General features: G+C 48.7%; 1 protein-coding gene across 4 annotated transcripts in view; it reads right to left on the bottom strand.

Moving 5' to 3' along the window:
- The window catches only part of Arhgap22 (Rho GTPase activating protein 22), a 152908-nt gene extending 128850 nt beyond the window's left edge, over positions 1-24058 (bottom strand). For 3 of the 4 annotated variants that reach the window (XR_005975425.1, XM_041662614.1, XM_041662617.1), the window contains exons 1-2: positions 23691-24058; positions 21011-21170 (exon numbers count right to left, since the gene is read on the bottom strand). Coding sequence is in view for 3 of the 4 variants with exons in the window: in XM_041662614.1 (XP_041518548.1) it covers positions 21011-21062 (52 nt within the window). In the remaining variant the exon portion in view is untranslated. The remainder of the gene's footprint in view (positions 1-21010; positions 21171-23690) is intronic. The other variant, XM_041662615.1, reaches the window with a different exon arrangement.
- Between the last annotated feature and the right edge of the window lie 2235 nt (positions 24059-26293).

Below are 26293 nucleotides of genomic sequence, written 5' to 3'. Positions count from 1 at the left end.
TTAATGCAGAGGGAAGATATTATCTTAGAATGGGTCTTTTTACCACATAAACTGAGCAAAAAATTAAAAACTTAGGTAGATAAGGTCTCTTAGTTAATTCTAAAAAGAAAATTGAGACTTCATCAATTAGTAGGAATGGACCCTGCAGAAATTGTAGCACTATTCACTGATGGTGAAACTGACAAATCATGGGAGGGAAGTGAACCCTGGCAAAGAGTTTACAGTAATCCTTTGTGAGAGAGGAGCAACAACTCTCCAAAAGCAAGAAAATTTGACCTATAAAGAGTGTTAATTGGATTCTTCTTCACATTGTAAGGAACACACCAATAACTGAAGCACCTACATTCTATACTGGTGTAAATAAATCAGAAAAGGCAGGTTAAAAATCAGAAAACTTAAGTGAAGTAGAGCAAAGCCCTTATGAGTCTGCACAAAGTCAGAATTATATGCTATTCTCATGGTACTAAGGGATTTTAAAGAACCTCTCTCATAGTTACTGATTCACAATATGCAGAAAGAGTTGTTTTTCATATTGAAATTACTGAATTTATACCAGATGATACAGAATTGACTTCATCATTTATTCAAGTACAATATAACACACATAAATCACATACGTGTCTACTAGGTCCTCTAGCACAAGGTAATGCAGAAATTGATCAATTATTGATTAGAAATGTGCTGAAGGCCTCAGAATTTCATTAAAAAGCATCACGTCAATAGCAAAGGTTTTAAAAAAAAGGTGTTCCTCTTCATGGAATAAGGATACATGGAGTATCCAGGTATTGTCATCATTCATGAAGCAGTGTGTGGTGGAGATAAGGGAGGGCTGCCCAGTAGCTAAGAGCACCCCTGATATCACAGGGGTTCAGTTACAGTTTGAAGTGACTTCTCCTCCCTGAAAGCAAAGGTTTCAAAGGGAGGTTGAAGGTTATGTTTGAGAAAATAAAGATCCACTGTTTTGGTCAGTTTTGCATTGTCCATTAGCAAGCCTGATCCCTAGTAAAAACACCTACCTGCAGAGGAGAGACCCCAATCAGATGGCAAGAGTAGATTGTCCCAGTGTCCCCTTCTGTGTTCATGTCCCTCCTACAGCCCCCATCTCCCTACTCAGCTCTTCCAAGAGGAAGCCCCTCACCTTGCCATCTCCGCCTGCTCCCATTCATCTCCCTGCCTTTTACACTTGTCCTTTATCCCTTGCTGGGTCCTTTCTCCAAGACCACAGACAGCCCAGTCTTTTTCTCTCCTAGTTAGAACTTGGTTGCTTGCTGGACACTATCCAGCCCATCACTGACTTGGAGAAACTTCCCAGGAGCCTCTTTGGAAGCCATAAAGAACGGATCTGCTTGGTTCCTGGTAGGCAGTCAGACATGGCTATATGACTCAGGCCTGGCTAACCTGGACAGAGTCAACTTTACAGTCTGCAGCAGAGACATTGTTCTGCAGGGACCACAGGACTCTGTAGCATGGGGAGGTGTCCTGCAGCAGGGTCCAGCCTGTGCTGCTAGAATGAAGGCTGCTGTGCACTGTCATTTCCGTTCATCTTCCAAACAGGCTTCGACTCCCAAAGAGTCTTGTCAGCTTCCAATGAATTCCCCTTATTGCCTCCAGCTGCCTTGGTTCCCTTTTCATTGAAACTGAAGCCTGCATGATACCCCTCAATCCAAGCCTGACTGGTCCTCATCCCTCTGGCCTTGTTATCTTCCGAAACCAACACAGACACACAGTCTCCCCCTTGTCCATTCTCAGCTGAAGTCATTTCCTTCCCTATTTCCCTGGTTGCGCTACCAACTCCATCTCAGTCTAGAAACCAAAGGTCATCTTTCCAGACCTGGCTCCCCTCTAGTCCTTTGTCCTATTTCCTCGGGAGGTTCTTGTTGGACAGCACTGACTCGACTTCTATTGGCCCAATGGGTGAGGTCCTACTACCCACCTACTTTCCTCCCAGTCATATCCTAATCTGTTTCAAAAACCTAACTGCGGCTTAGCTAGCTGCCTCTCATCTCTGCCAGAGTCCAGTGTTTGCATACTGCTCTCCATCAGCTGGCTTCCAGGGACTGTTGGGCTCCCTGGTCATCAGTCAGTATTCTCCAAGGCCTAATTTGTACTCAACACCACTACGTAGTCTGCGACCACTACCGCTGACATGTGACTAAATGATTTTCTTGCAGGTCATCGATAGGCATCTAGCTAATGAGTTCTGTGAGTACCCATTTTGTTAGCAAAACCTGCAGCGCAGACTTCTGGAATGGTAAGCTCATCGCCTTAGCTCTGAACTCAAGCCCAGCACAGATCTGCATGGTTTCCCACCCACTTTCCCAACTGTTCTGCTTTTCTCATCATTTCTGGAGCTAATAAGGCAACTTCAGCCAAATATAAGCGTCATTCTTGCTAGTCCTTAGAACGAAACCAGTCTCAGAGAGTCATGTTCATGGGGTCTGGTCTTAACCACAGAGGGACATTAGGTGGAGACACTGATTAGAGACATGGATATAAGAATGTCATTCAGAGGACTGGAGAGATGACTCAGCAGTTAAGAGCACTGGCTGCTCTTCCAGAGGTCCTGAGTTCAATTCCCAGCAACCACACGGTGGCTCACAGCTATCCGAAATGAGATCTGGTGCCTTTTTCTGGCCTGCAGACATACATGCAGGCAGAACACTGCATACATAATAAAATAAATCTTAAAAAAAACGTCATTCAGAGGAGAGCCTCGGCTGGGCACCTGTGACAGAACGCTGCAAAGAACGTGAATAGTAAAAGAAGTCAAACCAAACTCAGAGATAGAACCGCAGCACCTTCACCTTGGTAGAAGGAAGAGAGAAGTTTGGTTAAGAGCCCTCTAACAGCATAGGCAGAGCCAGGGGTGGGGGTGGTGGGAGAACCCAGGCAGGAGAGTCTGGCGTCACAAGCATTTATGTGTGATGGCTCACTGTGTGGTTGCTGAGGAAAGGCTGGCAGTGGAAGAGGACAGCGTGCAGACGATTTGGCCCATGATGCTGTGTATGACCCAAGAGCAGATTCCCTGTACGAGTGAAGTAGGAGGCCAGAATTTACAATGACCAGAAACTTCCAGTTCTGGCAATATTTATGACCTTCCCATTCTTAAGCCGCCTCACAGACAAATTCAGACAAGACACAAAGACTTCCAACTAAAACTGTTGCATAGGATATACGAAATGCATGTTTAAAAATGAACAGTGGAGGCGGAGTCACAATGGGGGGTAAGATGAAACCATGTGATCTACATGTAGGAAGCATCATTTTCTACAACGGCCAGACCCAATTAAAACAGAGAAAGTAAACAGGAGACTGAGAAATGAAATGACAGAGGGGTTTCCAAAGCCTCCCCCTTCCACCAGCAACAGTAACAGCAACAAAAGCTGACAAGAGCTGGCAAGACGACATTTTAGAACTTTAAAAATTCATGAGGATGGCGAGTCTTAATTGCTGGGAGGGGAAGGCCAGCCAGTTATCTTAAAGAATGTAGCTCTGCTAAGTCTACCATCCTCCATGGGAAAGTTCACACATCCCAGAACATTTGGGCAGCACAAATTGGCCTTGATGGAGCAGGAGAGACACGAAGTATAGACTGGGAAAATCCTTAAATCCTTAATTAGATTCCTGAGTTAGAGATCATGGCTTTGCAAAACTTGGTCCAGCCACACTCAGGCCTGTTCCAATTCTCTAGGTCAGCAGAAATCTTACAGAAACCCCAGCCTCCATGCCTGCACGGAGTGTTGAAACTCTGCCCAGGGCCTTGCCTTGATTTCACTAACCCGGGGCTCTCCCACGCACATCAGGGAGCAGGGGCTTCCCCTCAAAAACTCAGAGGCAAATGTTTTGGTCACTGGAGCCTCCAGGCAGTAGACAATGGGACAACAATTAGCCTGACATAAAGCTTTGGAGAAAAGGCTTGGAGATGGGATGTTCTGGACAGAAAGAAATGAGACAAAGTCCATGGTATTGGTATTTGTGCCTTGTAACCAAAATGCCCAATAGAGACAACTTAAGGGAAGAAATGTTTATTTTGGCTACTAGTTTCATAGTGATCTCACTCTGTAGTGGGGAAGGCAAGGCAGTGGGGCATGAGGTGGTGGATGGTCACATAAAGAGGATCCGGAAGCAGAGACCACAGATAGAACCAAGGTATAATTTCAAATCAACCTACTCTCACCTGTCAAAATCTACCCTGAAAAACCATGATGGCCTTTGAGAACGTGCTGTGAACTAGGGAACAAACATTGAAAACAAGCCTGTGGAGAATACCTCAGATCACAACGACACGCTCAAGGAGGCCCTGAGCCGTCACTTCCCTGTGGTCTTCAGGCTCTTCTCAGCATGAGGTAAAGAGCAAGGCAGAGCTGCCAGCAGAGGGGCTGGGCGTGGAAGGCATGTCCAAGACACCACAGAGGCTAGGAGATTTTTTTTCCAGTGTTTAAAATCTCTGTTCAATTACCTACTAGCCTTTGAGATAATAGGGTAAACTTCCACAGCCACATGTGACAAGAAATATGCAGGTAACCAAATTTGCTGAGCAAAGCTACGAGGCCAACGAACAGGAGCATCCACACATTCCAGGAGGAAAAGGAAAATCCCACTTCCTGACTTGGCACAGGGAGGGGGTGGCTGCGGCAGGGCATGGATGGCATCACGGAGGCATCTTGCTGTAGATATGGATGGCCACACCAGGCTTTGTCAGAATGTCTGTGGGCAGGGGATGGCTCTCTAATGCATTCCTCAGACCTGGTTCACTGCCTCTTTGAGGAAGTCAGCATCCCTCTCTCTGCCACAGGGTTTCATCTTTCCAACCCAGCTGTGGTTCCTATTCCAGCATGGCCCTCACACAGGCAAGATGACTCCACAGGGGGCAGAAGGATGGTGAGCAAGAGGGTGGGAATGGCTTAGGCAAGACATGATCAGAGACTCATCTAAAGCAAGATGGGGCTATGGGGGTTCAGTTTACGGTAGAGCACTCTGTAGCATGCCCAGGCCCTGGGGTCCCAGGGTCCCTGGGGACACAGAAGATGCCATACACTTGATGTCTGGAAGCTGAAATGCCACCAGACTATCCATACCTTCCTAAATTTGGCCTAGGCCAGAAGTGCCAGTCCCCCCTTTATGTTTTTATTTTATTAAATTTTTAAGTAGAAAGTAGAGAAAGACTTACTCAACATGGCCATATTGAGAAAAGGAGAAAATAAAGAGGCTTCAAGCACTATGTTGAACAGAAGAGAACGAGCATTCTTCTTGTTCCTGATTTTAGTAAGGGAGACAAAAGACCCACTCCAGACCATTTTGGAGATGTTGACCCATGGTCCAAATTCCAGTAGAGGGCAAGAGCTAGCTTCATCATTAAAAGATCAAAAGTTGTTGGTCCCGGGGTGGTCTCAGTGACCTGATCCCGGGACCTCCAGCTGGATGACATTGTCTCATCACCTCTGGGAACTGACTGGGGTCCTGTCTGGTCCCTAGCAATGAAGTTGGCATTCCCCTTCTGTACTCAACCATCTTTGGGTGGATGCTCTGATACTCTTTTTGGGTGAGGCTGTGGCTCTCCCGCCTACTCAGCTGGTAAGGGGCACAGAGACCTGGGATGTTGCATGACAAGGAGCAGCTTTAAGGGCAGTTGTTGTATGCCCAGGTTGCCCACTTAGGAAGATCTCTTAGGAAAAGATGCAGCCTCTTGCACAGCTATGTCTTCAACAACCATAACGCCTACGGATTAAGTGAACAATTACATCAGGCGGACTTCAAGGGAGCCTGGGCTGAGGTCAGAGACCGGAGTGGCTCTGCATAGCTGTGTATTCCCCTCCAAATACAGTGTGAGGATGAAATGTCTAAGCAGGCCAGGTGTGTGGATTCAAGTCTGGGACACCTCTCCCTTCACAGTTCTTAGAAGTAAGGGAGTGACCTGGTTAGCAGGAGTCCTCGCCCTCTCACCAGAATGGGTTTGGCTTCACACAGCCACCGCCAAGTGTCCACAGGCACTTAGCCCTGAAGAGGAAGCCAGCACCCTGGGACTCATCTCTCATACTGCTCAGAGGAAGTCAAACTGATCGCAAAATACCACTTCCTGAAACTATTAGTGGTTCAGGGATTTTTTTTCTTTCTCCATGCGAAACAAGTTTGTTTCAGCGGTGGGCCATGTGAGAAGCTCTCAGTTACTCATCTCGAGTCACTGCTGACATCCAATATCAGCGAGGTCACTGCTGAGCATGGCTGGACCCTGTCCCTGTCTCCTGGTCCTTCTTTAAGATGGGGAGGTGAAATACCACCCGTCATGTGTGAGGATCAAACGAGAGCAGCTGTGCTCATCATGTCCCAGGCAACGGTTGCTCTACTGGGAGCGGCTCAAGATGAATCTTTACACTTGATCCCTAGCACGGCTCCTCGGAGGCTCCAGCGGGGGAGGAGTGAGAGGAGCCTCTTTTGCTTTTCAAAAGCTTCTGAGTCTGTAAATTTTTATTCTGTTTATTAATATTATTATTAGTGTGTGGGGGTGGGGGTGTCGATACACAGCCTGTGGAGGTCAGAGGACAACTTTGTGCGATTGGTTCTCATTGTCCACCTTTATTTGGGCTTTGGGGACCTAATTCAGGTCATCGGGATTGTGTGGTGGCCTAGCACCCGAGTCTCTGTTAATGCAGCAATTCTGGGCAAATAGGATCAGGTTGTCAGATGAACCAACTACATGACTGGCTGAGGGGTGGGGCTGGAGATCACATTTAACCACCAACGGTGAGTGGCTTGATCTGGTCAATCAGGCCCATCTATGTGCCGCCATGAAGTCCCTCAATGGGGGACTTCAAGGAGCTTTCTAGTTGGTGAACCATGGAGGTTCTGGGTAAATAGCACATCCTGAGGCGTGTGGTGACCGCCCCCCCCCCCAGCTCTCCTCTTCTGTCAGGCTCTTCAGAGGTGTATCTCCTCTAGTAACTCAGTGTGTTCTTGAGTTTGTGAGTCACCTAGGGGGCTACTGCACCTGAGGAGAGCAGTGGGAACCTGGGCTAAGGAACTGAGAGGACAGAAGGGTGGTGGCCTCGGCACCCATTGGTGACGGGCTCTGAGGTGGAGGCACTTTTGTGAGTGAGCCTACAGTCTGCAGTCTTGTAGGCTGTGAGTTCACTCTGGGTCATTCATGCTAGAACTGAACTGAATTGCTGAGATACCCCATAGATACTGGAGAATCTGAAAGAGCAAGACAGAGGTCCAGAGACAGCGGCCATCCTTCAACAAAACAGGCTTTTGGCGATGGAGCCAGGGACCACAGCGGGGTTTGGAGTAAGCGAGCGCTGTGTGTCGAGCAGGAACGCAGGACTGTGGAGAGCTGGATGCAGAGGAGTTGTGCTGGCTCCTGCCGCGGCAGCTCCATCCACTTCAGAAGTTTAATTTTGGGTGTCAGTGTCCTCTGATATGCCAAAGGGCACCTGATAACTTCTGATCTAACCATTATGGGCACATATTAGCATGAGCCGTGGGTGAGGCTGGGTTCTGTTGCTCCTGTCTACAGTGCGAACGGGCTGAGATGGTATCTGGGACATCATTCAGGCCTTCAGTGTCACTGATCAGCAAGTTGCAGGACTGGGCACGAGGTTGGCTCAGCCTGGAAGGAGGAAGAAGAGCGCCTTGTCCTTACAAGAGGCACTGTCTAGATTTGGGGTGCGGGTCCCGCATGTGGATTACGTGGAGGGTCAGCCTTAGGGAAAGGAGGGACACAGGGAAGGGAGCAGGGGCTGCAGCTGGACATTGGTTCATCTCTCTTCCTGGCATTGGGAAAGCCGACCATTCTGGAGGGTTCTGGGACAGCAGCTCTAAGTTATCCCTAGACTCACGACATCCCTGCCTTCTAACTCTGCACACGATGTGGCCCAGACTGCATTGTGTCTGAGTGGTAGTGTCTGCCCTTAACACGGAGCACAGTTGTTAGGAGTATTTGCTGAGCACGTGCCACACGGTAGGAGCTACCGCCCTTCATTACACATGGAACACACTGCTTTTATACTTCGTGTCGTAGAGAACAGTGGGGCCCAAGGAAGGTGCCTGATGCATGAGAAGTCACTGGCTAGGAGGTGGCTAAGCTGACATTTCAAACTCAGCCTGCCATTTTAAGCAATACTTGGTGACCCCTGTCTGTCTCCACCAGGAGGCCATAGTGCTGACCTAACTCTATGGGGAGACATTCTTCCATAGGAAATTCTTACATGAGATACATCCTCAACACCGATAGCTGGTCTTACGGGGGCTGTAGAGCCCTGCCCTTCGTTCCTCAACACAGGACGGCCATGACAAGCCCATCTGGCCACAGGGCTATAACTGGTCAACCGAGGCTGCTGAATGCCTGCGTTTCCATCCAACTCCTCCCTGTGCACAGTGCCCGGTCTCCTACCATGTCCACCTCAGTCCACTTTCAAGGCCCAGCCTTGCAGAAGCCTACAGGCTTAGTGGGCACCAGGGTGCTGCTGAGGAGTGGGCACAGTGACAAGTACCATGCCCAGGACTTGAGCTGGTTCTTCATCTCAGCATGTTCACTGGTGTTCCTACTCGAAGAGCGAAACGTGTGGTCAGGGTCCTCAGGAGATGGTGAGAGCTGTTTTTGTCTCCTGGGAGGGCAGTCTGGAGTGCTCGACACTCCTCTATGCTGCCTGAATTCTTGCCCTGAGCCCACCACAGCTGGCAGATGACATGCCAGGCTCCAGATAGGGTTTCCTGTGTCCAAGGCTCCACCATTCCTCTCTGCTTTTTTTTTTTAATCTGCAAAAGGACTTGGTGGGAGGAGGGGCTCAGCTCTTAAAGTGCTTGGCTTACAACCAAGTGGACCTGGGTTTTATTCCCAGAATCCACGTAAACGGCTGCGCATGGTAATGCATGCTGGGAAGTGGAGACAGGCATATCTTTGGGGCTTTCTGGCCATTCAAATTAGCCTACTTGAAATATGAGAGATTTTGCCTCAAAAAAAGTGGGTGGCTTCTAAAGGACACCAGAGGTTGTTCTGTGCATGGAGCAACACACTCACACATGCATGCGCACACACATATGCACACACAAGTACACACACATGTACACACACAAGCACATGCACACCCCACATTAGGGTTCTCAGAGATCGTCTCAGCGTCTTATTCTCGGAAAGAAACTCCTATGAATTCAGGACCTACTCTGAGCCCCCTGTAAGCTTTGCTTTTTATTAGGTATTCTATTCCCACCCCAGACCTCTAAGGGATGGTCTGGTGTGGAATCCTTGTTCACACCGAAATGGACAGCGTAAGATGATGGAGCAGGCATCAGGGAGCCAGCAGAAGCGGGGTAGATGCAGAGGGCAGAGGGCAGAAGGCCAAGGCCTGCTGTGGTTTGCATTCTCCACCCACCTCAGGGATGCTGTTTCCCCAGCTGGGCAGGAGCAGAGGTTACCACAGGAAGCTGGCTCTCTGAGAAAGCTGCTGACTCAGCCCTCCGTTGGCTCCCCAGAGGGCAGTGTGCCTGGCACAGTATCTGTCTAGACATTGGCTGAGGGCTCTGTCCACCCTGTTTCTTGGGCACAGGTTCTTCATGGCTCTTCAGAACTGAGGTGAACAAGAGTATTGGCCCGAGTCCTCTTCAAATGCACAAGATGGAACTATGAGCCCCAGTGTCCCAGAAAGTGCCTGCTGGGGACTGGGCCTTTACAGAGGTGGTTAAATGACTCCTTGTAAGAGGAGCATGTAAGAACACAGTCATAAGCCAGGTGGCAGTGGGGGTGCACGCCTTTGATCTCAGCATTGGGAGGCAGCGGCAGGTGAATCTCTGTGAGTTCAAGGCCAGCTTGGTCTACAGACAGAGTTCCAGGACAGTCAGTTATATAGAGAAACCCTGCCTCAAAAAAATAAAAGAAAGAAAAACAAAACAAAAACAGAAAAAGAACACAGCCATAGACAGAGGGACGAGCACACGAGACACGGGGAGAGGCTGGAACCTGAAGCCGAGGAGAGGGGCTGAAGGAGCAAAGAGGCCTGCCAATATATTTACCGTGAACTTCTAGCTTCCAGAATTGTGAGGAAGTAAGTTCCTCTCCAGGCACACTCTTACACCTCTCTCCCAGCCTCCTTTTGGGAACAAGGGACTTCCAGGCCAGACTTTACCCTGCTCCTGGACCCCTCTCTGCTCACCACTTCCTCTCACTCTTGCACCAGGCCAGGGGTCCCCTGAGCCTTCCTTCAACGTGTCCTGGAGTATCCAGTTCACACACTGGGTGAGAAGAATGGTTTGTGCACAGCTTAAATATTCATGTCCGTGCCTCGGTGATTTCTGGCTTCAGCTGCCGTTATGAGTGCCCTGTTGGGTGAGCTGACTGCTGGCTTCCAGTTTCCGGCTCCTTCTGAGCCTGTGCAAATGGATTCAGTACACTGGGGAGGAGGCGCTGAGTGGCCATGGCCCTTGTTTAGAGGCTTTCAAGCTGTCCCTAGAGTCCCTGCAAGGGAACTGTGGCAGCAGTGATCTCCCCCATTCCCCAGTGGCGGACTTCCCTCCTTCTGGTCACTTTCCAGCCGCACTCCCGGCTCATCTCCCCAGTTACCTCCTCCACCTTGACCCTTGCTTAAGATGTGCTTTTTGGGGATCCACATTTATACATGGTTTCACTGCTTCCTGACCGGGGTTCTGGTTCCTCCACCTTAGAGCCAAGTTCATCTGCTGAAGGGAGCTGGACACAAGACAAGGTGATCTCGGTGCTATTATTACCATTTTTAGTTTGGTTGTACCATAAAAGGTAGAAAGGAAGGGAAAGGAGAAAAAAAATCTACCTTCTGATTCATTTCTAACCAGGTATCTGGAACTAAAGGGTTACTGACACTGCCCTGCCCCTTTCCCTGTCCTCTCCCCACACGGCCCCAGAACATGTTAGTGGTCTTCTACAGAGAGTTATCAGAGGCTGGGGAGGCAGCTAAGTTTGCAAACTGGTGCACCTAATGTTGATTCCCAGAACCTGTGTTTGTTTGTTGTTTTTAAAGCTGGGTACGGTAGCATGAGTTTGGTAGTGTCCGCAGGAGCTGACTAGACAGCCAGTCTAGCCACTGGGTACCAGTCCCAGTGAGAGACCCTGTTTCCAAAAAACAGGCTTAATTGTCCCCAAGGCATGCCAAGTGCTATTGACACTCCCTTTCCCTCTCTTGTAGCCAGTTCACCTAAAGAGCATGAAGTAGCAGCCAGGCCTGTTATCTGGGCATTGCTCTGCTTCTGTGGGCCTTCACGAGGTGTCTCTAACCTAGGGGTGCCGTGTGTGAGCATGTGTGTGTGTGTGTGTGTGTGTGTGTGTGTGTGTGCACAGTCATGTCTGTGTGTTGCTCACCGTCATTATGGAGGATGCTGGCTTCTGTAGGATGATCTTGCATCACTCAAATGACCCGTTCCATCATCCATCCAGAAGTCCCAGGTGCCTCCCTCCCTCCGGGTCCAGAACTGCTAAGAGTTGTGCAATGTTTTTATTCCCAGTATTTTAAATCTTACTCAGGGCCTCTGCAAGGTCATCTGACCTGCGTTGCCTTTCTTACGCTATTCATTCATTCATTCATTCATTCATTCATATAGTCACACATTTACTCAACAGTAATTAAATGCACACTATATGTCAGGTATAACTTCAGTGATCAATCACTGTGCAAACAGCTCTAACTGGCTCTTCCTCCTCACTTCCTCATTCAAAGTAATGTTCACATGAGCTCCTAAGGGTAGCAACAAAGCCAGTGGATGGGGCCACTATCCTAAGGGGAGAACGGACTCCAGGAAACCCAAAACACAAAAGTAGAGGCAAGACTCTCAGCTACAGTCGAGAGATGCAACTATTAAGCTAAACAAAACTGCCGAACCTAACTACTTTTGAATGTAGAACTAGAGGGAGCTTAATGTCTTCTCACAGAGCTCCTGGCAGAGGGCGGGGCCAACTACCAGCTGATGGTTAAATGGCACTGGAACAGGGCGACAATTAGAAGCTGCACTGAAAAGTAAAAGCAAGAATAAGATGCAAACATAACAGAAGCATTAGAGGCAGCATATGTGAGGGACAGGATTTATGGATTCGGCGGAGGCAAAGGATTCAACCTCTTATCTAAAGTGTCCACTTTTAGCAGGTGTGGCGGCTCACTTCTCTCTGTAATACCGGCATTCCAGATGCTGAGGCAGGAGGATCACAAGTTGGAGGCCAGCCTGTGAGATCCTGTCTTAAAACAAAACAAAATAACAACAACAACAACAAAACCTAACAAAAATAAACATTACAGTTAAACATGAAAAGGCCCCATTTGTGCAGTGTTTGAACATTGCTTCTGCTGGGGGCACTGCTGTGTCCTTTCGAACAGCAACTGTTTCTGGCAGATGTTGGACCATTGGGAGCAAGGTTGAGTGCCCCAGACTAGCTCTGCTTCTAGCCCGAGTGCTCTACTTCCTTATTGTTTGAGACAGGACTAGTTAAGTCCCCACCTCACAGCACGGACAGAGCCCGGGCCTCCCACCGTCCTTCCATGGTGAGATGCCAAAGCAGACAGACCCAGCTCCCTTAAGTTGCTTCTCATCAGGGGTTTGCGAAAAGTCATATTGTAAGTAGGTAAAATGTCCAGTTCTTAACGACTGCAAAGAGCTGTCTAAAACCCAAGGGAGAGAGAGGGTACTACACCCTCAAGAATTCTGAGTTCCGCAGGGTTTGACAGATAACTACTTAAAAAAGAAAATTCCCACCAGTGCACTCAAGAAGCTAAAATAAAAATGTAAAGAAGCACAGGAAACAGCAGGGTGATGGGGGCTGCAGAATTCTAGCAAGACAGAAACAGAGGGCAGAAATCCCTGAGCTGGAGGACCAAGGACTGAAGACTAAATCCCCTCCCCCGCCTGTCTGGTTGAGCACGACAACCTCTGCAGGGGATAGAAGAAAGAGTAAGTGTACTTGAGGGTAGAGATATGGACATAATCCAATATGGCTGGGGCTGGTGGAGCAGGCCTGCAACCCCAGGTACTCAGCTGAGGCAGGGGACTCAGAGGGTACAGAAGAGATGAAAGAAAAGGAACAGAGGGCAGAGATATGGAAAATAGTGGCAATCATTTCTGCCAAATTGCTTGTAATGCACACCCCAGGCCGATGGAGACAGGAGAGATAGGAACAAAAACAGTATTTGGAGAACAAAACAAGAAGACTGGAACTTTCCAGTGGATGGAAAACACTCTTTTTCACACATAATAAATGCAAGGAGGAGAAAGAGAAAGAGAAGTGCATTCTAGCACAGAGGTGGATGTGGACAGACGGACAGTTTAGTGCCAGGGTTGGTGTGACGGGGAAATGAGATGACAGAATTTGCAATCAAACTGTTGAAAGACAGAAGAAAAAATTAAGGCTTGAAAGTAGTGGGAACGAGTGGCGCGGTGACGCGGAGGAGAGCGCCCATGTAATTAGCAGTTGACAGAGTCTCTCAACAATGCCAGCTAGAAGTAGAGAAACTGAAAACTGTTAACCAGTGCTAACCTATATGAAAGCTGACTGTCAGAAATGAGAAAGGCAAAATGGCATTATCCCCTGAGGTACAGAGATGGAGAGGTCCTGGCCAGCAGATCTGTGCGAGAGGAAACACTCACAGGACCGCAGGATGACAGAAACAAGGATTCATGGGAATATTCTTTAAATCCATGGTTTTGTTTTGTATCATTTTCTTCTTACTCTATTTTAACTGATACACCAAAGTTCTACATGTTACACGAGAAAGATACTCATCCCTTTTTACAGTCAGATTAAGATGCAATCTTCTCACACCACTATTGTGTGACTTGGGGGGGTCCAGGGGAGAGCAGACGCGAATCTACCTACGTTCTTCGCTTACGGCACTGAGATCTAGTCACATGCTCTCTGTAACAGAGTCATAGGGGTGAAAAAGACAGGAGATGTGTCCCATCAAAGCTGGTGAGAGAGCTGGAGCTGGTCACGCCACTCCAGAAGCAGGTGCCACCCTGAGGGAAGAGACATTATGTCAGGGTTGTTCACAGGGACTAACCCTGAGCTCACCAGCAAGCTGCTGTGGTTTGTTCTGGAGACTGTGGACCCATGCTTCTCAACCCTCCTAACACTGTGACCCTTTAGTACCGTTCCTCACGCTGTGGTGACCCATAAAAGTATTTTCGTTGCTCCTTCATAACTGCGATTTTTCTACTGTTATGAATCACAATGCAAATATCTGATATGCACGATATCGGATATGTGACCCCTGTGAAAGGGTCATTTGACCCCAAAGGGGTCGCGACCTACAGGTTGAGGACCACTGCTCTAGAGACTTAGAGAGCAAAAGTCTCAGTTCCCAGCCTGCGTGGCTACTGGGTCTTTGGGGCACTGGGGGCATGTTTTCGAAGGAGACAGCGGGTGTCCTCCTTCTGTCCTGTGTTCCTGGGGTGGCACTGTGCTGCCAGGGACTCAAGGAAAAGGACGCTATTATTGTTGTGTGTGAATGTGAGTGTGGACGGGCCACAGGGCGACTGCTACTGAGGTGCCACAGGGCTCAATGGATATGCCACAGGGCTAGTGCTGAGGTGCCACAGGGCTCAATGGATATGCCATAGGGCTCAATGGATATGCCACAGGGCTAGTGCTGAGGTGCCACAGGGCTCATGTGGACTTGCCAGAGGGCTTGGGCGGAAGTAATAGGGCTCGGGTGGATGCCAGAGGCCAGCTTTAGGAGTCAGTTTCCTCCTTTACTGTGAATTTTAGGGAACGAATTCAGCAAGTGGTTTTACCCACCAAGCCACCGTGCCAGCCAGCAAGGTGACTCTCTCTCTCGTGTGTGTGTGTGTGCAATCGTGAGCAAGTGCATGCACATTCATGTGCATTGTGTGTGTCAGTGTGGGTGCCTGTTTGTCACAATGTAAGTGTGGAGATCAGAGACGATTTGGGATGTTAGCAATCTCCCACTCCACCTGCCCGCTTTGTTTCAGACAGGGTCTATGTTTATTTATTTTTTCTCACTGAGTACACCAGGCTAGCTGGATGAAGAGCTGAGGATCGTCCTGTCTCCACCTCCCATCTTCCTACAGCGGCACTGGGATTTCAGAAGCTTGTGCTATGTGTCCAGCTTTTACATACCTTCTGGGGATTTGAACTTGGGTACTCATGCTTGCAAGACAATAGCCTTTACCTACCGTACCATCTCCAAAACCCTAGCGAGTTGATTTAATCAGGCATTCTGTTACAGGGGTAGGAGACTAACACAGAGGGGCAATAGATATCACCGTATACGTGTCTAAGAAGCAAACACTAGCACTATTGGAAAAAGATAATGAAATAATAAAACTTGAGAGTTAAATACTAGGATTTTCATGCCCCAGTCTCAATCACTGAAGGATATTTAGACAAGCCACCAGTAGCTTCATAAAAGGTGCGGCAGATCACCTATGTGAGTTGATCATACAGATGCAGAGGGATTTTGTTCACAGGGGCATTTGGAATGTTCTTCAGGGTGGATTATACGCTGGGCCATAAAGAAAGTCTGATGAACTTGAAAATGGAAATCATACAAAATACATGATCAGACTATACTGGACTTAAATTAGAAAAAAAACAACAGGAAGAAAATTTGGAAATTGTCAAATACTTGTAAGTGAGCACAATTTTAACTCCAAGTGCCACCCTTGAGATTTCAATAACATACATTTCTGCCTTGAGAAACTGGTAAAAATCAAGTCAGGTCCAAAGGAAATGAGGAGGAAGTCATAGAAAGAGCATATTCAGAAACTCAACCACACAGAAAAAGCAAAACAGGAGAGAAAAATCAATGAAGCAAAAAACAAAACAAACAAACAAACAAACAAAACCCCCCAAAAGACAAGAAAACAAAAAGCAGTTCTTTCAAAGGACTGAAAAACCTCAGCAAACCTTTAACCAGACTGAGCAATAATAATAAAAAGAACCAGGACTGAAAAAGGAGACATTGCATCCACACCACAGGACGTACAGCAGCTGGTAAAGGAATGCCGGGAGCAAACTACGTGGAAAACGCTGTGGGGCACCTAGAAAGCAGACAGAACCCCAGGGTGATGATTACCCGATGTCCTGGACAGCGAGGCTTCCCAAAGGCTTTCCTAGAGGACTGTGCTGGTGAGCTCTGCTGTAAACTCGACACAGCCTAGAACTGTGTCTCAGCCTTCCTAATGCTGTGGCCCTTTAACACAGTTCCTCATGTTGTCGTGACCCCCCAACCGTAAAATTATTTTGCTGCTACTTCATAACTGTACTTTCGCTATTGTTAATGTTAATATCCGATAGGCCGGATGCCTGATATATGACTTCTAAAGGGGTCGCGACCCACAGGTTGAGAACCACTGGACTAGCAACCCCCCCCCCCCCCCCCAGAAAGCAGAAACCTCAGCTGAAGAATTACCTAGATTAGATTGCCCTTGCAGGGCCAAGCCATCTGTGGAAAATTGGTCCTGGGCTCTGTAAGAAAACTCGCTCTACAGGAGGCAGAGGATGAGGCAGCAAATGGCCTTCCTCCATGACTTTTGTTTCTGCTCCTGGGCTAACTTCCCCCAGGGATGAACTATGACTCAAAGTGTGAGCCAAATAAATCCTTTCCTTCCCAAGGAAATTGATTTTGGTCGTGGCATTGATCACAGCCACAGAAGGCAAACTTGGACAAACGTTTTATGTCAACTCAACATAAGCTAGAGTCATCTGAAAGGAAGACATCTCAATTGAGAAGAAGCCTCCACGAGATCCCGCTGTAGGGCATTGTCTGAGTTAGTGATCGGTGTCAGAGGTCCCATTGTGGGTGGTGGTCCTGGGTCTATAGGAAAGCAGGCTGAACAAGCCTCGATGAGCAAGTCAGGAAGCACATTCCCCATGGCTTCTGCCTCAGTTCCTGCCTCCAGGAGTTCCTGTCCTGACTTCCTTTGATGATGAACAGCGATATGGAGCTGTAAGCTTTAAGCCCTTTACTCCCCACCTTGCTTTGGGTCATGGTATTTCATCACAGCAATAGTAACCCTCATTAGGGCAGACGAAGGAAGGGGATTGCTTCCCAAGCCACTTTTTGAAGCCGCTGTGCTTATGTAGAAGACAAAGTATTTTACAGATGCACTGCTGCCCACCATTCCCCGGGAACACACACAACAGTGTTAGCAGCAATGCCAGCAAAGTCAATTCCAGTAAGATGTAAAACATAAACCAGTTGTAAGTAGAGTTCATTCCAGGAACTCCACCTAAGTTTGACACCTGAAAGATGCAGGACCCTTTGTCTGCTCGTCTGCTAACATCAATAGAATCCAGGAATAAACTATGTGACCCTTGCGCAAGGCACGAAAGCATCTGGCAGAGTCAAGTAGCTCTGGCTTCCTACTACAAGGGAAGTTCCAGCAGGTCTGGCAGAATGATGCCCGAAGAGGTGGATGCGAGGTCCAGCAGAGGAATTTAATCCTCAAGAACGGCACATTAGTCCCAAATCTCTGCAAACATCTGTCAGGGGGAAATTCATGTTCCTTAGTCATATTCTCCAGTTGCGATGACTAATCTTGGATGCCAATTCGACCACATCTGGAATCAACTAAACCCAAGCAGCTGGGCATGTCTGTGTCTGTGAGAGAGTTCTCTTAACTGGATCATTTAAGGTCAGAAGACCCACCCTAAACCTGGGCCACACCTTCTGGTGGCTGTCCACATGAAAGGGCAACCAAGAAGGAAGCTCTTGCTTTTTGCCCTAACCCTCACTGGCAAGTTCACCCATCCTCCTGCTGAGGTAGACATGTGAGTATTCTGATACCTTGCTGGGTTTAGAACCCACTTCTTTGGGATGTCGACATAAACCAACTGAGATATCCAGACTCGTAGACGGCATGAATACCAGAGTCTTGGCCTTTCTTTGGGAGACAGGTATTGGACTACTGGACCACAGTCTACAAGTCACTAGTATATCCCATATATATTCTTGCTATAAAAAACCCTGGCTACTTTCAGTTTGAAGGAGCAGGGACTCAGCACAGAACTCACTTTGAATGGAGCTGAAGGAGAGCCCTCTCCCATGTGAAAGAAATAGCTTTAGTCTTCATTCTAACTTTTTAAACTGTTTGGCTTCCAGTTCGTTTGAATGAGAGTAATGATGTTTTTTACGTGGACTCAGAAGGTGGGGGCATTAGCTCTCACCACTGTGATGTGTGGTGTGTGCCCTCCCCTTGGATGTCACAGCCATTGAGTTCCCTCTGGGCCTCATGGATTTGCTCTTGTTAGTTCAAGGAGCCCAGGTGACCATGCAGCCAGCTCACCAGTGAATCTAGTGACACCCACTTAAAAATTTGGTTTCTTCTTTTTATTTTTTTTTAATTTTTTAAAAACATTTATTTATTTATTATGTATACAATATTCTGTCTGTGTGTATGTCTGCAGGCCAGAAGAGGGTACCAGACCTAATTACAGATGGTTGTGAGCCACCATGTGGTTGCCGGGAATTGAACTCAGGACCTTTGGAAGAGTAGGCATTGCTCTTAACCACTGAGCCATCTCTCCAGCCCCCTGGTTTCTTCTTTTTAAAGACAGTTTATGAAGTAGATCTTAAAAGTCCTATTACTTCATCCTATATTAAATTTAGATGTGTTTAGTTCTACTAATCAGAAAATGAATTAAAAGGAAAAGCTTGTTATAGAAAAAAATTACCCCTTTCCTTTTTCCTTAATGTATATAGTTTAACTCTTTCTTTGTTACATTTAAACTATGCTTTGGATATCATTCTGTTTTAGACTCCTGCTAGTGTTAAAGATGGAAATAAAACAATTTGAAATAGCAACAACAACCCCCCCAAAAAAAATCCTGACTAAGGGAGTTGGAGAGATCGTTCAGCGGTTAAGAGCACTGTCTGCTTTTCCGAGTTTCTTGAGTTTAATTCCCAGCAACCACATGGTGGCTCACAACCATGGATGATGAGATCTGGTGCCCTCTTCTGGCCTACAGGCAGAACACTGCATACATAATAAATAAATAGATAAATAAATAAATAAATCTTAGAAACAAAAACAAAAAAAAATCCCCTGACTAAACCAGGAGGGAGAGAGAGAGAGAGAGAGAGAGAGAGAGAGAGAGAGAGAGAGAGAGAGAAAGAAGAAGAAGGAGGAGGAAGAGGAGGAGGAGGAGGAGGAGGAGGAGGAGGAGGAGGAGGAGGAGGAGAGAACCAGATAACCTGATCGAGGCTGGGTAGAGAGAAGTTGTCCCCACTGTTCCCATAACACGGTCCTTGTCTGAAGCCTTCTGTGCAATGACATTAACATTTTCTTCAAAGTTGTCTAAGAGTCTGAGACGATCATTACGTAAAACCGGCATGGTCAAGAGGAAGACAGCACAGACACCTGCTCCGTCACACACAAGCCTGGATGAGAGCATGCTGAGTGCAAAGGGCGGGTACAGAGGGACACACACACACTTATCAGCCCTGTGCAGCAGCTAAGTCACCACACACAGACATACTATCTGTGCACGGGGACTGCTAGCCCGTGCAGGACACCATGGACGACGACAGTGTGACCACACAGTGTGCTGCATGCAGGGACTGCCACTGAATTTTACACTCCAAAACGGCTCACTCTCCGCCACGTGAGTTTCGCTTTCATATAAAAATCAACGTAATCGTATTCATTAAATTTTCACGGAACATCTCCATTGCCCTTTCGCAATAGGTTGGCACATGCCCTCTGGAGGTGGGGGCACAAGCCATCATATCAGACAAATCTGGCAGCTGACCCTCCCACAGAAGCCAGGGGTTTTCATTTGGAGCTGAATGACACTGTGACCCCAGTGGGAGGAGAGTATCAGCTGCTGTGACCTCAACGCCCCAGCCCGACTTCTCCCCTGATCTCTATGCATTGGTTCCGGTGGAACTTCCACCTAGACTCTAGCCCAGACTCAGAGCCCAGTCCAGATTCCAGTCCAGCCAGACCTGCCTCTGTGAAAGAGAAAATTTTCTCCTCATCCCACACACGCCAGCTCAGGGCACAATAGCGGCACAGCTGGGGTCCAAGCCCTGTGGCTTTGTTTACTTTCTCCCCATGCTCACAGTGACATAAAATGTCCTGAAGCCTGGGGTCCACCTGAGATGGTTAAGCAGACGTCTCCAGAGGAGGCTGGGGAGTTTGAAGAGCTCCCTTGAGTCTCTAACGCAGGATGAGAGGCCCTGAGGGTGCCACAGACGGCATCTGTTTCTAGAATCCAGCTCTCAGGTCCTTACAACCAGAGAACATCACCCAGTTACAAACACAACCATCTCCTTCCTGTCTGGGCTCCAGACAGTGCCCACATATTTGAGTGGGGCAGCTCCAGAAGGGCCTACCATCTGAAGGGTACATCTAGCTAGCACCTGCAAGGCCTAACACCTATGTGACCCAGCACCTGCTGGGCTCGGCACCAGCAAGACACAGCACCAGCAAGACACAGCACCTGCAAGGCTCAACGCTCGTATGACCTTGCACCATCTGGACCTACATCAGTGTGACCCAGCACCTACAAGGCTTGGCTCTTGAAGGGACCAGCACCTTCAGGGCACACCCGACCAGCATCTGCCTGTGACTCAAACAGACAATAGTCCCATTGTGGCTAATGGCTTCCTCCCCAGCCCTTTCCAGGCTCAACCACCCTCCACATCTTTTAGCTCACTGCCAGGCTGGGTTGTTTCTTGGTGCAGACAGGGGAGCACACAGCTCTCCCTGTGGGGGTTTACCTAGTGTCTGAGTAGGCTATGGTCATGGTGGTCCTCATGAACACTAAATGTCACTGGAGTCCTCAGACACTGGAGCCCAGGGCCCCTGACACTTGCCTTCATGTTGGAGTCCGTTTTTCAGGCAGACACAGAGCAGATGCTGGGGTACAAGGCTGAGTGCTGGGCCACCAGTCAGTTCTGAAAGCTAAAGGAAGACTGAGCCCTGACTACACGGTGCCCACAGGACCAAGAAGCCCCTCTCAGTGGCCCTGAGCAACCCCACCCTCAAGCAAGGAGTCAAACACACAGTCATTCTCCACACAGAATCAAATCCTTACTGAAGTACTTGGCAGCGAAGGTTCTTCTTTTGCTGGAAGCCGTCGGCAGCATCGCTAGGCTGGCAGTCGGCAGATTTCTCCCGTGCCTTCTTTCGAAGGCAGCAGCCACGTCCTCAGGCAGACAAGCTAATTCCTGGTTTCAGTAGCAGGCGATCAGCATCTATAGTAAAGAAATATATTTAGAATGCCCTTTAAGGCATTTGCCTGGATTTCCAGCGTGAAGCCCTGCTATGAGGGATGAGTTTCTCTGTGGAGAGTGTACCTTGGGGATCTGAGAGCAAACTTGGGGAAGTCCGAGTATCAGTTCCTCAAATCTGTAAAATGGGACCAGCAGTGACAACTGCCTCGCAGAGGGAAGAGATGCCAGATGTGTCAGCGGAAGCGAGGACTTTGAGAGCCAGAGGGCTCCAGCAGCTGGATTAGATTTTTCCAAGGAGCCATTTGCACAAGGGAACATGTGCAGATTTCTCTGAACATGTGGGTGGTTTCTGGTTTGCACCATGGCTTCTGGGGCTTATGATCCAGTTGCAGGTGTAGAACCCAGGAAAGCTCTGCCACCCAGAAAGTGGCATCCTCAGGGTGCCATTTCTCCATTGTATTTTTAGAAATTTTGTCATTTTTGTATCATTTAAAGCTGTGGAAAACTGATAAAAACAAACACTCAAACGAATTTGGTTATAGCAAGCCAAGTGGTGTTTGCGTAGCCATCAACACTCTTCACACAGTAGCCCAAGTGACCTAAGCCAGAGCTGGGCTCTAGGTGGCAGGCACAATGTCACCTGTCTTAGTACATCTGACGTACCTGCAGATAAAGCCCGGAAGGACAAGTCCAGAATGCCCTTCCCCTACCCACCTTGTCGCTACTCCACTAACCTCTATAAGCTGAGCTTGTACCAGGCCTGAAGTTACAAAGTGAGTCCTGGCGGATCTTTCCAGCCTGGGCCGGGGGAAGCCGGAATGTAGGGGAGATAGGGATGTGGGCCTTCATCAGTTCATCACCACGCCACAGGACGGAAGCTTGGGGCTCTGGACTAGTGGCTGGCATTCTGTGGGTTATGCTGGGTCAAAGTGCTTCTGGCACACACTTAAGCATCTGGGCACATTCCCTGTCACTGACTGGTCTCCACTTGGAGTGGAGAGGGCAGACTGCCTTTGGGATAGCCGGGAGAAGGAAACAGTGGGTAGGTAGTAAATCTGCAAGGGCCCGGGCCCAAGACGCCAGCATGACTTTTTGTCCAGGAGCACAGACAGGCTAGAGTGCACAGCTGAGAGCTGGAAGCCTCCAAGGTCAGGGCAGAGACAGAGCTGGGGCTGAGAAATAAGGCCCTAAAGCTGGTACTGACCTCAGAGACCCTGATGGGTCTGGAGTGACACCTTCCTTCTGTCCTAGAAGTATGCAGGGCTTGAAAACACAGTGGACTGGGATGGGGTGTGGAACCCCCAAACCCACTGTAGCAAGGCTTAGCATGAAAGTTCTGGGTCCATACCTGGGTAAGTCCCTAGCAGGACACAAAGTCAGGGGTGGTGTATATCTGTAATCCCAGCACTCAGGAGGTAGAGGCAGAGGATCAGAAATTCAAGGCTCTCCTTAGCTACATAGTAAGTTCAGAGCCAGCCTGGGCTACATGAGACTCTGTTTTTAAAAAAATGAAAGAAAACAAAAGACTAAAGTTAAAGTTGAAATTTCCATATTGGCTCCCAAACGTTAGGAGGAAGATCCTCATAACCCCAGTGGCAGGCATGGCTGGATCCAGGTTGACTCTGTCAACCAAGCCTGGGGGTTTCTCTCCCCTTCTGTTTGCTTCTGGGGTCTCCTCCCTCTCTTCCTTCCTCCTCCCTCCCACTCTTTCATCTGGGTGGGATCAGCTTCAGGAGCTAATATTTTTTTTCTCTCCCACCCAGCAGAAGGAAAGAGTAGATTTTCCAGTCTCAGAAGAACGAAGGGGCCTCTCCCAATCGCTGTTAAACCCTTCTTTCCTCAGCGCTTGTTTGGGGACACTAACCAACCCACCTGAGATTAGATTCATCCAAACCAGTGGGACTGCTGATTGGCTAAAGGTAGCCTGGCCTTGGGTTGGAGTTGGGGGACTGGGCGGCGCTGCTTCCCACAATTCTAGGGAGGGCTGGCAGAGAGAAGTGGATGCTGGAATAGACCCTGGGGGACGGTAATGGGGCGAGGGTGGGGGCGCCAAAACCCCTATGCTACTGTGGGAACGCGGCAGAGAGGGGCCACCTCTGTGAAAGAGAAAGAAACTGCTCTCGACCCTCCACCTCGCCTTCCCCTAACCCACCTTTCTAAGCTAGGTCAAGAGCAGGCCACACCCAGCCAAGCCTTCAGAGGGTGAGCTGGATGCCTCTCTGAACGTGACTCAGCTCCAGCCATGGCTCTGCATCACACTCACAACACATCGGTTTGCCCTGGATTCAGGCCAGGGCCCCTGTGGCCTACAGCGCTTCACCCGCGGGCGTTAATTACAACTGCCATAGGACTGTACACCAACCAAAGACATCTACCTGACACCTGCCAGCACCTGGGCAAGGGTCTCACTGTGGAAGCGTGGTGCTACGAGCCACGCAGAAATTTAATGAGGCCTAGGAGGGGCTCTTAAATTCAGTTTTAAAGTACGAACTCACAGCCCCATAGTCTGGAAACAGTGTGCAGCCCCGGCTGTCCACTCACCCTGCTAAGCATCGCTGCTGGGTGGGAGACCTGCTGCGTGTGCGAGAGTCCTGGCTCACCTGGACCTCACCTCTGTTCACCTGAACCTGGAGAGCAGGCTTCTCTGCCTCTGCCTGATCCTCCGGGGACTCCTTCTTCGGCGCCTGGAGGGAGCACCCGGGTGAGGGCCCCTCTTCTCACCCCGTGGGCGCCCTGCCTTTGGCCCTGCCCCGGGCTCCCATGGGATGAGCCCGCTGGCAGGACCAGGGGGTGCAACCCAGGCTGAACATCATCAGGCAGGATGCAGGTTTCCTGTCTCCTCGGTGCCTCTGGGGATGATGCTCTGACGGCAATCCTTGGCTGGCCTCTTAAGGCTGCAGCAGCCTCAGCGTCTCGGAAAGTGTTCTGGCGGAAGGCTGACCTCTGCGGGGAAGTGCCTCGCTGAGGAGGGTCTGGGTTGGCTGGTTTGGAGCGCCCTCTGGTGGTCATTTGAGGTGCTGTCGCCCATGCTCCGAGACCCTGGCTTTGTTTGCTGAGTTTTGCTTTCCTTCCAGGGTCTGGAGGCAGTTTGAGCTGGTCTGCGCTTCCCTGTGGCCTCCAGGTACTGCTTTCCTACCCTTCAGGAGCTGCTAGCGAGTTGTGTGCGGTTCCTGGGACTGCTTAGATTCTTGTTCTCATCAGATCAATCCTTCCGCCTTGCCTCACGGTTAGGCCCTAAGAACTGCAGCAAAGGAGAGATAGCTTAGCAGATAGGAGCACACTAGTAATTCTTCCGGAGATCCTTAGTTCAAATCCCAGCAACCACATGGCGGCTCACAGCCATCTGTAATGAGATCTGGTGCCCTCTTCTGGCTTGTAGGCATACAGGCAGACAGAACACCGTGTACATAATCAATCAATCAATCAATCAAAGAACCCTTGGGTAGCAAAGGAGATTAAAAACCAAAGCCCAGGAGAGAAGTGGAGAGATAAGATGCTCACACTGATGGGCCAGCCTCCCACTCACCAGGGCTCAGCAAAGGCACTGGCGGGAATGGCCTCTGAGCCTCTGATTAAGCTAACAGCCTAAAAGGCAAGGATGTGGACCCGTATTGTTGGACCTCTCATCAGCCCCCAAGCTCCTGGGAACCTCGCTGGAAAATACCCACATCAGGTCTCCCTTGTGCACGCTGGGGAAGGAACTCAAGTCTTCCGGCTTGCTGGAAAAGGTGGCTGGGGTTGCAGTCCGAAGGAGGAGAGGTCTGACTTCTGTGGTGGGCACCGGGTAGTGTCACAGCCTCCCTGAGCCCCCTTCCCTGTCTGTGAAGTGATGGTAGGGATATCACTGACCCCGTGGATCTTCTAGAGGACCAAACGCAGTAGGTCACATCAGGCAGTTTGCTGAGTGACGAGTTCACTCCCAACCAAGACGCTCTGACTCCCACTCAAAGGGAAAATCAGTTTTCTTCAACGGAAAACTCAAGGTTTGAGAGCCCAGGCGTTTGTTCTGATTCTTTATACTTCTTTTTTTTTTCTGATTCTTTCTGTTCTCATTTTTTTAAATTTTTACTTTACCTTATTTTCAAACTATTTCTTTTGATTTTTGAGATTCTAATGTAGTTACGTCATTTCCCTTTCACGTTTTTCCATTATTGAGCAGCCTTTTTTTCTTTTTTCTTTTCGAGACAGGGTTTCTCTGTGTATCTTTGGAGCCTGTCCTGGAACTAGCTCTTGTAGGCCAAACTGGCTCAAACTCACAGAGATCTGCCTGCCTCTGCAACCTGAGTGCTGGGACTAAAGGCTTGCACCACCACTGCCTGGTGGGCAGACGTTTTTGCTGATAGTTGCCTCTGCTTTTGTAGCATTTTGACTTTCTTTGTGTTTTTAATCATCCTTCATGTTTTTAACTTTCATTACTCTTCTTTCATTTATGTTTATGTTTATGATTTTTAATTATCTAAAATCAGGAATTATTATTTTAATCCCTTGTTCTTTCATCCTTCTCCAGTCTTTATTTCATTCTTTTTTTTTTTTTTGCGTATTTTTCTCCCCAGGCATTGGTGGTGCAGCTGTGGACTCTCATCAGGTTGAAGTGTGTTTCTCTGTCTTGTGGTTGTCATAGCATCTGCTCTTTTGCTCCCAATGGTTCTGAAGAGGAAGCCCGCAAGAGATGGTCACTCCTGAGGGGATCCCTGTGAGACCAGGAAGGAGACCCAAACCAATAGGGATGCGAGTTATAATGCGGAAACACAAGGGGCACAACGAAGGATGGTAAGGGACATGACCAAGGACAGCAATGCCACCGCTCCCCAAGATAACTCAGCTTCCAAGTGTGAAGACACAGAGCTAGTGTAGATGCCAGACGAAGAATTCAAGAGTTATTTATAAAAGAGTCAACGACTACAAAGGGAATATATATGAGCAGACATATGAAGCAAGGACTCAACCCATGGCCCAAGAAGACAGCAACAGGGATGAACATTATGTTTCAACATTCATGAAGACATCAAGACATATCAAGATGAACATGACACAAAGAAGTTAAAGCCACAAAGCCGGCATTGCCGAAGACCTCGGAACTCTAAACACAGAAGAGGAAGAAAATCCCAACCAAGAAAACACTTCCTAAGTGGGATGATGAGTGG

This window comes from Microtus oregoni, unplaced genomic scaffold (genome assembly GCF_018167655.1).
Source record: "Microtus oregoni isolate MIOR12 unplaced genomic scaffold, Mior012 000013F_ref0000133, whole genome shotgun sequence".
In the NCBI taxonomy this organism is placed as follows: domain Eukaryota; kingdom Metazoa; phylum Chordata; class Mammalia; order Rodentia; family Cricetidae; genus Microtus; species Microtus oregoni.
The sequence above is the reverse complement of the archived record's forward strand: the minus strand, read 5'-3'. Positions and strand labels throughout refer to the sequence as shown.